This window comes from Amphiura filiformis, chromosome 6, assembly GCF_039555335.1.
Source record: "Amphiura filiformis chromosome 6, Afil_fr2py, whole genome shotgun sequence".
In the NCBI taxonomy this organism is placed as follows: Eukaryota; Metazoa; Echinodermata; class Ophiuroidea; order Amphilepidida; family Amphiuridae; genus Amphiura; species Amphiura filiformis.
This window is the reverse complement of record NC_092633.1, coordinates 29,331,480-29,344,166: the sequence shown is the minus strand read 5'-3', so window position 1 is coordinate 29,344,166 and position 12,687 is coordinate 29,331,480. Positions and strand designations below refer to the sequence as shown.

The 12,687-nt window shown below is 38.7% G+C and overlaps 1 protein-coding gene and 1 long non-coding RNA gene across 2 annotated transcripts; one reads left to right on the top strand and one right to left on the bottom strand.

Moving 5' to 3' along the window:
- Positions 1-2,671: 2,671 nt before the first annotated feature.
- On the bottom strand, positions 2,672-3,235 carry LOC140154450 (uncharacterized). Its single transcript, XM_072177016.1, has one exon. It carries the CDS (start codon positions 3,233-3,235, stop codon positions 2,672-2,674), a length of 564 nt encoding a protein of 187 aa, XP_072033117.1.
- A 4,632-nt stretch (positions 3,236-7,867) lies between these two features.
- On the top strand, positions 7,868-10,188 carry LOC140155238 (uncharacterized). Its single transcript, XR_011859359.1, has 2 exons — positions 7,868-8,332; positions 9,612-10,188. It is a non-coding gene; the product is annotated as an uncharacterized lncRNA (long non-coding RNA).
- The last annotated feature ends 2,499 nt before the right edge of the window (positions 10,189-12,687 follow it).

The window sequence follows — 12,687 nt, the reverse complement described above, 5'->3', positions numbered from 1 at the left end:
TTCACATAATAGCTAGGAATAAATACCAGACTCATCTCCGAAGTGGAGGTCACTTCAAATCATCCCAACTCACATGGCTTAGGAATACAGATAATATTTCTTATACAATTTGACTTGGGGATGATTTGAAGTGATCTACACTTGATATGAGTCTGGTATTTATTCCTAGTTATTATGTGAAATGAGCCCACATGTAGCAGCCGACAAGTGCATCGTTTTGATATGGATGTACTCAAATGGTATCGAGACTTTTGGGACACCCTGTATAACGGGCAAGCGCTAAAACCGAGGGTTAATCTCAACTTAATATATTTTCAATTTGAACTCCTCTTGAATGACAAGATGGAATGCCTTTGAAATTAAGACTGCGAATGAAATGACATTTTTGTAAACTCTTATTGCTGTTATCATGGTCATAAAGACAATCACATTTAATAGTGAATATTCTCAGTCATCCAGTCGTTAAAATCACAAGGTTTTGAATTAAATCATATACTGGAACATTTTTTGCAACTTGCAACGTTGCGTCTTAAACCATCAGACTTCATCAGGCAACTGACCGGCTGGGCTGGTCATGTGACACTTTGAGACGGCTAGGGATTACAGGAAAAATGTAACTGAGTTTACTACTAAGATCCTTACTGAGAAAACCATAAACATCGATGACAAGAGACAGTTAGATCCCCCTCTGAGCCAGCGGTACATGCGTTTTATGGACTCCCGAAAATTCACAAGGCCCATTGTGAGTAGCATCGGATCTGTAACGTATAATCTCGCAAAGTACGCGGCTAAAATCTTAGACCCCCTTGTTGGACAATCTCCGCACCACACTCAAGAGTTTGTTAACCGAATCAAGGATATCACTTTAAGCAAAGGTGAAACAATAACATTGTATAACGTTACCGCTTTGTTCACATGTATTCCACCACTTTGCGCTGAAAGTTGTAAAGGAGTGTTTGAACAATGATACCACATTGATTGATCGGACAAACCTTAACGTTGATCAAATCGTGGAACTCGTAAGCATCTGTTTGAATACCATCTATTTCTCATACCAAGGTAAATTTTACAAACAACAACATGGAGTTGCGATGGGATCCCCAGTTAGCCCGATAGTTGTTAACCTGTGTAGGGAAAGTTTCGAGCAGCAAGCCTTGCAATCAAATCTGGGTCTTAAGCCTAGACTCTGGTTACGTTTTGTCGATGATACCTTCGTGATCATTGAGCGCACCGAATATCAAATTTACACAGGAAAGTTGTAAAGACGACACGCTAGCTTTCTTAGACTGCCTGATTAGTGTGAAGAACGATGGTTCGCTAACTTCAAATGTTTACAGAAAACCCACGCATACTGATCATTACTTACCATTTGGATCACATCACCCATTGATACACAACTTGGGAGTAATAAGAACTTTACAATACAGAGCTGATACCATCATCATAAGCGAGAACGAACTTATCCCAGAGGAGATAAGACCACATTAAAGAATCGCTGAATAACTGCGGTTATTCAAACTGGGCTTTTCTGAAGGCCAACAAGAGCAGGAAAGACCAAAAACGGTCTGATGGTGGTGGTCAACCCAACAAAGCTCGCGTCACAATCCCATATATAGCTGAACTATCTGAACGTGTAAAGAAACAGCTCAAAGCTTTTGGGATTTCCTCGTCATTTAAGCCAAATTTTTAAGCCCCAGCAAACACAAAACGTTTTCGACATCATTCGCAAAAGGTTATAAAAGGTTGTGAGAAAACGTTTAAATGTCGGGTTATATAAAGGGTATATTATGAGTATAAAACGTTTTCATAACCTTAAAAAACATTTTTTGATAAATGTTATTAAGAGGTTTTGAAAAAAATATTTTAAGAACATTGCTGTGTTTGCTGGGTTCAAATATTTCAACATAATGTTATTTAAGTATTGACACAATATTTGGCAAAAATGTTTGCAAAAATAGTTGACAATAACATTTTTTGAAAACATTTCAAAATATTGTTGTAGTGTGTTTTTATACAAAACATTTTAAAACGTTATCATGACCTTTATATAACCCGACATTTGAATGTTATTAAAACGTTTTTACCTAAACCAAAAGCCAAAATATAACTTATTTCAAACGTTTTTAAAACGTTTTTGTGTTTGCTGGGACCCTACATGGCAAGCTCGTTCAAGTAAAGGACAAACAATCAAAAGAAAAACGCTCAAACTTAGTGTATGGATTAGTGTGCGGTGACGCTGATTGTTCTGCTGCCTATGTTGGCGAAACAAATCAAGCCTTGAAAGCTAGACTCAATCAACATAGGAGGCCCAGTACAAACGAGACCCAGAACTCCGCCGTGTACCTTCACCTTAAAGACACTGGTCATAATATTGACACCGAGGACGCATTGATTCTCGATAAGGAGGAACAGTGGCATAGGAGAGGCATCAAGGAAGCCATCTGGGAGAGAGTAGAGCAGTCGTCACTTAACAAGAAAGGGGGACTAAGACACAACTTATCTCACGCATGGGACCGGGCCATCAATACAATACAATACAATACAACCAAGCATTTATATAGCGCCCTCCAAGGACCACAGCGCTTTCCAAAAAAGAACACATATAATAATAATAAAACAATAATCAATGCATTCTACATAATAAACATACAATTACCAGATAAGCAAAGAATTAAACAAACAGATGAGTTTTTAAATTGGTTTTGAAAATGTCCAGTGTTTTGGCCTGCCTGATGTTGATTGGAAGTGAATTCCATAGACGAGGACCTGCGGTTTGAAACGCTTTGTCACCGGTGAGAGTCCTGGTTTTTGGAACAATGAGAAGTGTTCTGTCAAGTGATGAACGAGTGGCGTACTTTGGTTTGCGAAATGTGATCAGTTCTTGCAGGTATTCCGGAGCTTGTGAGTTGACGCACTTGTATGTGATGACCAATAGCTTGAATTCGATACGCTTACGGATCGGTAGCCAATGAAGATGGCGTAACAGAGGGGCACTAGATGTATCACGGCCAACCATCATTATAAGTCTCGCGGCTCTATTTTGTAGGCGTTGCAGACGAGTTAGGTCATATTCAGTGGCTCCAAACAGTAAGGCGTTACCATAGTCTATGCGAGAAAATACAAGAGCTTGAACAGCCAGCTTGCATGTGTCCAGATCTAAAAAACGACGAATCCTGGAAAGATTGCGTAGGTGAAAACTGACGCACTTCACAACTGATGAAATCTGACTAGACATGTTTAAAACTGGATCGAAAATGACTCCGAGATTCTTCAGCGTCAATGTAGGCTCAATGATGACACCATCAAGATTTAACTTGATACCCGAAAGATTACTTATAAATCTCGAAGACGCAGCAATATAAAACTCGGTTTTTTCCTGGTTTAGCTGCAACTTGTTTTGTGACATCCAAGATTTTATTTGATGTACACATGTCTTGAGTCTGTTGAGAGCTCGCTCACACTCATCAGGAATTCGCGGGTCGAATGAAACATACACCTGGGTATCGTCAGCATAAATATGAAAACTGACATTGTTCCTGCGCAAAATGTCCCCAACAGGATGAGTATACATTGTATATCCCTGGGTCCTAAGATGGATCCTTGCGGCAGGCCAAAATTCAATACATGCTCGTTGGAGAACTGTCCTGAAATACAAACACGGTTTTTCCTGTTTTTAAGATAACTAGCAAACCATTGTAGAGCGCAACCCTGAATATGAAAAGTATGACAAAGTCTGTTGACAAATATGGTGTGATCGATTGTATCAAATGCAGCCGATAAGTCGAGCATGACGAGAAAGACTGCATTCTTGTTGTCAATTGCTGAAGCAATGTCATTCTTTACCCTAAGCAGTGCTGTCTCGGTAGAATGCAATGGTTTATAAGCAGATTGGAACGACTCATTTAGGTTATTTTGATTGAGATGCTCAGTTAACCTACTAGAAGCTACCATTTCAGCAACTTTAGCAACAACCTTGATATTTGAGATGGGCCTGTAGTTCTTAAGAATATTAGGATCCATACTCTGCTTCTTAATAACGGGTGTTATGATAGCATCTTTCAAAGAATCGGGAAAAATACCTGTATTAAATGACACATTGACAATTTCAGCTAAAATTGGAATGAAAAGAGTCGAATGGTCTTTGAGAAGCCACGTCGGTATCGGATCGAGCAGACACGATTTATTAGAGCACTTTTGAGGGTGCGATCAATCTCCTCAAGGGTAGCCGGCTTCAATTCATGAAGCTCCGTAACATCATGACTCTCAATAGATTCAACTCCTTTCATATCATCAGACAGATTGTGAAGATTACAAGTCACATCTGCACCATCAGATATACACATATTATTACCGTCGATGGAGACATTATTAGAAACACCCAAGTCACTTTCCATGTCCAGATTCTGTCTAATCGTTTGGATTTTGTCAACGAAAAAATCAGCAAATCTTTCAGCCAATTGACATTCAGAATCGGAGACAGGAAGTAACTTGGTATTGTTATTAAGCAATGAATTAAGAGTTGCAAATTGCTGTTTGCTGGTGGCAGTAAAAAGCTTGTCATGAAAATAACTACTTTTTGCTTTTACAATCAAGTCCTCAACAATGTCCTTTTGCACAATATAACGATCTTTATCAGTATTCAACCTGCTTTTTCGCCATTTATTTTCTAAACGCCTACGATCGCGCCGAGCCTCATGTATAGTGTCATTGTACCAAGGCATACGAGGCCGAATAGTATAACGTCTTGTTGTAAGCGGACAATGTTTGTCAACGATGCTACTGAGAGATGTTTCATAATGTGCAACTAAGTCATTAGCGCTGACATCAGTAGGCTTCGCTTCTAGAAGATGTTTATTTAGGTCACCTGTAAAGGTATTCGTGTCCATATTGTGGTAGTCACGTGAAGACTTCATTATCTTTACAGGGTCAGGTTTCTTCCTTTGGAGAGTACATCCTACGAAGAAATGATCAGAAAGCAGAGTATCGGTTACTTTCCATTCCACAATTAAGTTGTCTTCTGGACGGGCTATCAGCAGGTCGATGGTATGACCATCCTTATGAGTCGGGACGTTAACGGATTGCTCTAGACCTGCATCCAAAATCGAGCACGTGAATCGCTTAACCTCAGATTTTTCCGGCTCGTCCATGTGGATGTTAAAGTCTCCGGTAAGCAAGACCTTTCCGGTAATAAGGAAATGTCACCGAGAAAGACTTCAAACTCATCTAGAAACTCACTCGTTTTGAGACCATTGGATGTAGATGGATATGGCCTGTAAACGGCAATTAAACGGATATCTTTAGTCTTTCCCATAACACACGCATGCTCAAAGGTCTTAGGTGCAAGTCCAGTTGGTGTCAAATGGAGATCAAGCGAAGACTTGTATAGGATGCCTACGCCTCCCCGCGGTCATCCCTGGGAACGTTGATGAAGGAATAACCACCAGGAACAAGTTCACCAATTATTACATGATCGTCAGTTCTAAGCCATGTCTCCGTTATCACAAAAATATCTACATCATTCTCCAGAACATAGTCATATGCAATTGATGTTTTGTTACATATCGATCTTGCGTTCCATGTGTGGACATTAAGCAGGTTTGGATTATAAGGTCCAATTGGACGCAGAGCAGATAGATTAGCGACTCTCTGGGATTTCTTAACAGGCAGTCGATCTGATACCAAAACTGAAATATTTCTCAGTGTTCTTCTAAAACCGCCTCTTGTACCTCGTTTTCTTATGCGTTTCTGTTTTTGCCTTATTGGCAAAGTACTACTTTCACATTGGTGATCTAAACATGGATTTTGAAGTAGATTTAAATCAGCCAGTCGTTCACACGTATCCTTGGTTAATGGGCAGTCTTGATGGGATTGTTTAGACAGATTACGCAAGGTCCCATTAGAGTATCTTATCAAGTCGATCGGTTTACCATGGTCAGTAACTTTACGAGATGGATAATCCGTAGAAGTAACGTTATCTAGGTCTAGTTGATCAATTACCTGTACTGTGGTATCCGAATTCGGAAATCTTCTTCCAAGTCTTGACAGGAAAGTGAACACTAAAATCCACAAAATTACGGCTAATTGCTCCCGAAAATGCACAAATGACTTGACCATTTTGATCCTTGGGCAAATCCACGCATCTGAGTTAGCAACTGAAGCAATCAGCACATTAGATCTGGTATTAACACAACATTTAGACGGAGCACCATACGAGAGCGACCTGTACAGGCGCTACGTATATTATAGCCGTCAGGCGCTACGTATATCAAGCCGTCTCAAAGTGTCACACGACCAGCCCAGCGGGTCAGTTGCCTGCTGAAGTCTGATGGTTTCAGACGCAACGTAAGTTCCAGTATTTGATTTGATTCAAAACCTTATGACAATCACATTTAAGCTCATTATCTTAAAATGTAGCGAGTGAGATTCTGGAAGGTTCCTTTATTGCTGATCATGATTATTTTGGAGACAATAAACAATCCATGGAAGTAGATAAAGACAGTGACAGTTTTGTTTTGTCAAAATATTGCAATCAGATAAGCGTCATTCTGCTGCTAGTGAGAAGCTGCATCTAAAACACACAAACTACCGGGCCAAACCATGAATTTACTAGTCCTTTTGCACGTAACTTTGCCTTACTGTCATTGTTTTGGTAGTCTATAGAACGTAAAATGTATTCAAACGTTTATTTTTATTCATAGAACGGCACACACATAATCTTTGAGATAAAAGCAACGTTATTCATTTGAAAGCACCAAGCTACATGGTTTGGAATTTACTCCAATTATTGCTTTCAGATAAATTGAGATCACAACCGACCATGGTTTATTCGGGATCCTCATCAGATGTCAACAAGGGTCACTATATTGGTGATCTACTGATAAGTACATTTGATGTCATATATAAATATTTTGATTGTCAAACACGGTATAGACTGAGACACCACGTATTTCCATTGTAATAATAAATATCTGCTCTAAAAAATTGTTGAAATTTGTAAAAAAATTTAGTAAATTGTTAATCATGTTTACTTTCTTGGGTTTTTTTTCTTTATTTATGAGATATGTTATCTTGTTAGATGGTCCAGAATTGAAGTTGAGGTGACACAATCTTCTAAATACAACAAAGAAATTTAATATCGAATGCAATTTGCTTTTACCAAGTTCAGAGAAGAGAGGCATTACAAAATCTATAACTTACGCTGCAAATAAATATGGATATGACATTTGATTTGATTAATCTCACGGCCAATAAAAAGTAATCTGAAAGGTGAGGAGCAAACTAGAACGAAGCTTTTAGTTATTGTAGTCGTTGTGGTGGGTATGCAGTTATCATAACAGTACTTTGAATATTGAGAATTTCATCTTCGTAATCTTCCTCTTCTTCTTCCGCAGGGAATACAACATGACCAATCCACGAAACATAAGTAATGCGTGCTACCCTCCTTGAACAGTGGCTGCATGGATTATTCTCATTTTCTCCCTTTATGGCCAATTTGGTCGGAAGTCCACAATTTCAGCCTAGATCTATACATTTATCCGGTATATGAGCCCTGTCCTTCACTGCAGAGATAAATTTCTAGTTGGTTTAATTTTAAAATGAATTCAGAATTCTAGTGATATCCAAATTCTACTTGTTTTTATTACTCTGAGGAGGTAAATGAAAAGTCAATCCGCGTCATACTTTTTACCACTATTTTCCGCGCAATTATATTTCCATGGAAAATGGATGTAAACCAGTGGGTCATGCCTTACATAAAATCACGAACCCAAACAAACTCTTATGTGGCAGTGGGTGTTGGCGTGATTGCGCATTTTGATATTTGCAGCTGCAATCTGGTGTCAATATAAGTGTTTACTGTAGAGCACACCACCTCAATGCCTTCGGCAAAATATTTCCCTAAAATATCGCAAAGTAGTTTGATTGACAGATTTCACCTCTGACCTCGATCACAAACATGGCTGCGCCCAGTGGGACATTCACACACACACAAAATGCAATACACACGATAGTTGTGAAAATCAATCGCATTATTTGCCTCGTTTACCGACGTGCTTTGACAAGTTTGCAATAGGTTTTCAATTCATCTTGTCAGAGAAGCAAATAATAAGATGGACTAAGGACAAATATTGCCACGGACATCGCATCCCGCATCGAATAGACGGCGAAAACATGACGAGATATCGAGATTTGTTCCATTGACTACCATGTACTGCACTGCCCTGTCCGTATGTTTTCATATGCATCAATTGATCATACCTTTGTCTGTGTGTACATCTAGCTGAGCATGCTGTATGTTGGATTGTGTTGCTTGTTGTGTACACGACTCTGCAAGGTGGGTTTCTTTTATATAACCAATACTATAATACCGGGTATTTACAGTAATTTCTTGGCCAAACTGGAACACTATAAACGCTAGTGGCTCCGCGATAAACACACGCGAATATAGCGTGGTACAGAAGAAACCATACACGCGCCTTACATTGCGTACACGCTTAGTACGCTACAAGGACGCAACGCACATGTTCCAGTTTGGCCAAGAAAATACTGTAAATATTATAGTCTAAGTCTACCGTTCACAAACACTTGTTAGGGGGCATGATGCAAAAAGGGTGGCCCTGAATTTTTTTGACCCTCTCTAAAGGGGGGCTGGGGACCTGAAAAAATGACCAGGTGATGACCACAAATTTTCTTGGAAAAATTGAGTTTATATGCGTTGCTATGGGGTTGGCCCATAGTTTTCATGGAAAGAGGGGAGGTCCCTGAAATTTTCGAGGTCTGTAAAGTCCCCCCTTACAAGTGTTTGTGAACGGTCCTTTACATTTAATTATTTTGTTTAAAAGGTGATGATTTAACTTAAAAAATGAGGGTCTTGCCACCATGTCTGTATATCAAAAATTAGCTAAGTTTTATGGGCAAATGACTGTTTTCAAATTATCTGCATATTTCTGCAGCCATCATTGACATGCTGCGCAATAATTATGAACCAGGGGATTTCAAACGGCTCGCCAAAATCACTTGCCCCCCCCCCTTCTTGCCCCGCCAAAATTTGCTTCCCCCCTCTCGGCCTGCCAAAATTCTTTGCCCCCCTTGCGTATGCCAAATTGTTGGGATCCCAATTTACAAACCTCAAATGGTCTAGATATATGTTGCGAGCGCAGCGTGAAGGAACATTTACGTATTTAAGCGTTTCCGTCCTGTTTTCCATAAGCCTTTTATTTAAAAAGCGCCCCATGAACGTGTGCCAAAAATCGTTTGCCCCTCCCTCTTGGCTTGCCGAAAATTGCTTGCCCGGCCACCCCTCTCTGCTCGCCAAACATTTCTTGCCCCCCCCAATTTTACCCCCCCCAGGGCTCATAATTATTGCACAGCCCCTTACTCAGTTACTGTACAAAAATTTATTCTGCAACCTACTACAGGAATTTTGAATAAAGCGTGGCAATGTGATTTTCAATTTTAAAAGCGAGTGCATCCGAGTTAAAAGAATGAAACTAAAAGCATCGCTGGATGCTGTCCATGGTAAAAGGCAGTCTATAATCCTGATACATGGATAATAATTTGTAATTTATCATTGGCTAATATTATTTTACATTTTATTTTATTCTCATTTCCAGGTGCAGTACATGTAGAACAACTGAGAATAATGGCGCAATTCTTGAAAGACCGAAAAGATAATGATTTGGAAGTGAACAGCTGGCATCTGTATTCTGTAAACTATCTGTTGCATGCATTTAAAACTCTCCCAACATGCTGCTGGACCGATAAAGTCAACAATTTAATTTTTTGAAGAAAAATCTTATCTGGAGGTTTAACATTTTAAAAGAAATTAAATACTTGCATAGCAATACATGTTGTGCATAAACTAACTACATGCACGATGCAGTAGTAATTTAGTAAATATGAACTCCAATTATAAAAACAATAAGGACCTCAAAAAGTGACACTGACAAGTGATGCCTACAAGTACAATGCAGAGTTCCTTGTAGACTGTAAATTATAGCACAGAATGATTGGAAATGTTCAATGTGCAGGCATTTTTATTTGGTTCGCCTCAAGTTCGGTAGGCCTAATGACATCAATGTCTTTTCGCGGTTGTGCCATTACAAACCAACTAAGGCTCTCACCAATTCTGAGTTCCCGCCTGTTCTTGGCCTACCCGGGTCAAAGTACCTGAAAAATGGCAATTTTTTTTTTACAAAATTTGAAAAAATAACCTGGCAGTTAACCTGGCCTTAAATTACTCAGGTGTTATTCGAGGTTGGAAACCAGAGAAATACTGCTATATAAAAAAAAAATTAAAAATTGGATGAAGTTGAACATTTTAATTACATTTGCTTCTATTGAACAGCTAGCAATGCATACTAATTCAATGTGTCCCTGCCTGTTCAATAGAAGCAAAAGTATTTTTTTTTTTTCGCAAATTAAATCAGGTACCGGTACCCAAGTACATAATTACCTGTTAGTTGAGAGCCCTAAAACCAACATTGTACATGTGCGCTCTACGCAATTAACTTTACGAGTGCGATTCAATACTCCACCCCAGCCCAAAAATTTTTGCACCAATGTCACTACCGAACTTGAGGCAAACTAGGGTTCCAGTGGGTGTGTGTGTGTGTGTGGGGGGGTGGCAGTGATGGGTAAGGTGTACCTTCATTCCAATAATTAAAAATCTGGATACTGCAAATATGATGAGTATCCACTTCAAGGGTTTAAGTCCAGAAGGCCCCAATTGCAATAGCTGCCATGTAGACATCTCAGTAATTTTTGCATTATGTAGTGTACATATCTAAAATATGACACCTGGCAGCTATTGCAGATAGGGCCTTCTGGTCCTAAATCTTCGACTTGTAAATGCTTTATTATTGGCAGACAAACTATTTCTTTCATGAAGACTAGCATTGGCAGGTGTCAGTCAATACTAGTCTTTTGTGAAAATACCATATTACCGGGTAAGTAGGGCTTGAATTGCAGTGAGGCCACCAAGGCCATTGCCTGCCCTATTTCAGTTTTGGCCTTGGTGCCCCATATCTTTGTCATTTTCAAGGCATTCTTCATCACTTGTTGGCCTTGGTGCCCTTGCTAGTCTTTTGGGAAATTGGGAAGGCTTGTGTGCAGGCCTCGAATTTCAATGTGCTTTTTTGGGGGGGCACCCATTTTCAAGCCCCCCCCCCAAAAAAAAAACATTGAAAATTGAGGCCTGCACACAAGCCTTCCCAAAAGACTAGTGACTGCCAATAGACAAACAAATGATCTTTTTTTGTACTTGCAATTCATTACTAAAGTTATTTTTACACTATATAAAAAAAGACAAGAGTTCATGAAAAAAACACAACAAGAAAGCATGGTGAATACGGCCGATATGTAGTTTTGATCACTGTTTATTTTGAGATTTGTAAGAAATTAAAAAAAATAAAAAGCACTATTTTTTTAATTAAAAAAGTATGAAGTTCTGTGTTTGCTTGTGTTTGGCATCAATAAACAATCAAACCAAAATAGTTCATCACACCTACTAAATAGAGAATAAATGATGGGAATTTTTTTACTAGCCTCTACTATTGTGTGATGGAAGAAGATATCCAGTATACGTTCCCTACAAATTCCTCAATCAGTCTACTAGTGATTGTAATCAGAGACAAGTCCAAAATTGGATTAAAACATTTAAATGAAATTTAACTGAATTCTAATCTATTCTTAAACACTTGAGAATGTTCCTGCAATCTTATTGGTTCTTACCCGTGTGATACGACATGATATCACACGGGTCAGCGCAATAATGCATCGACGCGATAGGCGTACTCGCTATTTGAACCAATTGGAGGCGCATAGCAACAATGGGACTGATCGATTTTAAGCCCTAGGTATAATTCCTTGCAAAATGTAGGATTTAATTTGATTAAAATTTGTAATTCTTTTGATATTTTTATTTGAATTGAAGTGTTTAAGAATGAGAATAAAGGTATTGTTTTTAGCCGCTGTCATGCATCTATCATCTCATATAACACAGGCGAGTTCGGGCGACATCATTATTTTGTTTTACTTAAAAAATGATGTCGCCCGTGTTATATAAGACGATAGATGCACTCCAGCGGTTAAAAACAATACCTTTATTCTCTAATTAGAAACATTCAATCTAGAATTCAATCTAATTCAATTTTTAAAATCGCTTTGATTTTTTAAAATCCAATTCGATTCAATCTAATTTGATTTTAATTTAAGGGGTTAAAAATCAATCTAAGCAATTTTTAATCCCTTAAATTAAAATTGAATTAAATTATATTCTAATCTGTCTAGATTGAATATTTCTAATACTAGATCTGATGAATAATTTTTTACACATTCCATTACACCTAATTTATGAGTCCCGACTTTTAATACTAGTATTGTTCTTCAATTAGAAACATAGTGAAGTGCGTTTCTGAACTCCGTTATTTCAGTCCTTTGTTTTGTCTGCCTCTGCTGCAAAAAGCGACATGGAATGGCTCACAGGGGCATTGGTCAATGGTGACTGGCAGTTGGTTGTTACTTGTACAGTAGCTCTCATCTTTTGGCAGGTCTGAACGGGGGTCTGTAAAGGAAAATAGGATTTTAGAAAATTTGTTAGGGTAGAGCTGGGACAGTGGCACAATACCTCCAGCATGTTACAGCAGCTTCGTTTGAAATCCTTGCCCCCACTCACACTTCCCCAAATGA

Coding starts and splice junctions, on each gene's coding strand:
- LOC140154450 (XM_072177016.1), bottom strand. CDS start 3,235: ATGTCTAGTCAGATTTCATCAGTTGTGAAGTGCGTCAGTTTTCACCTA.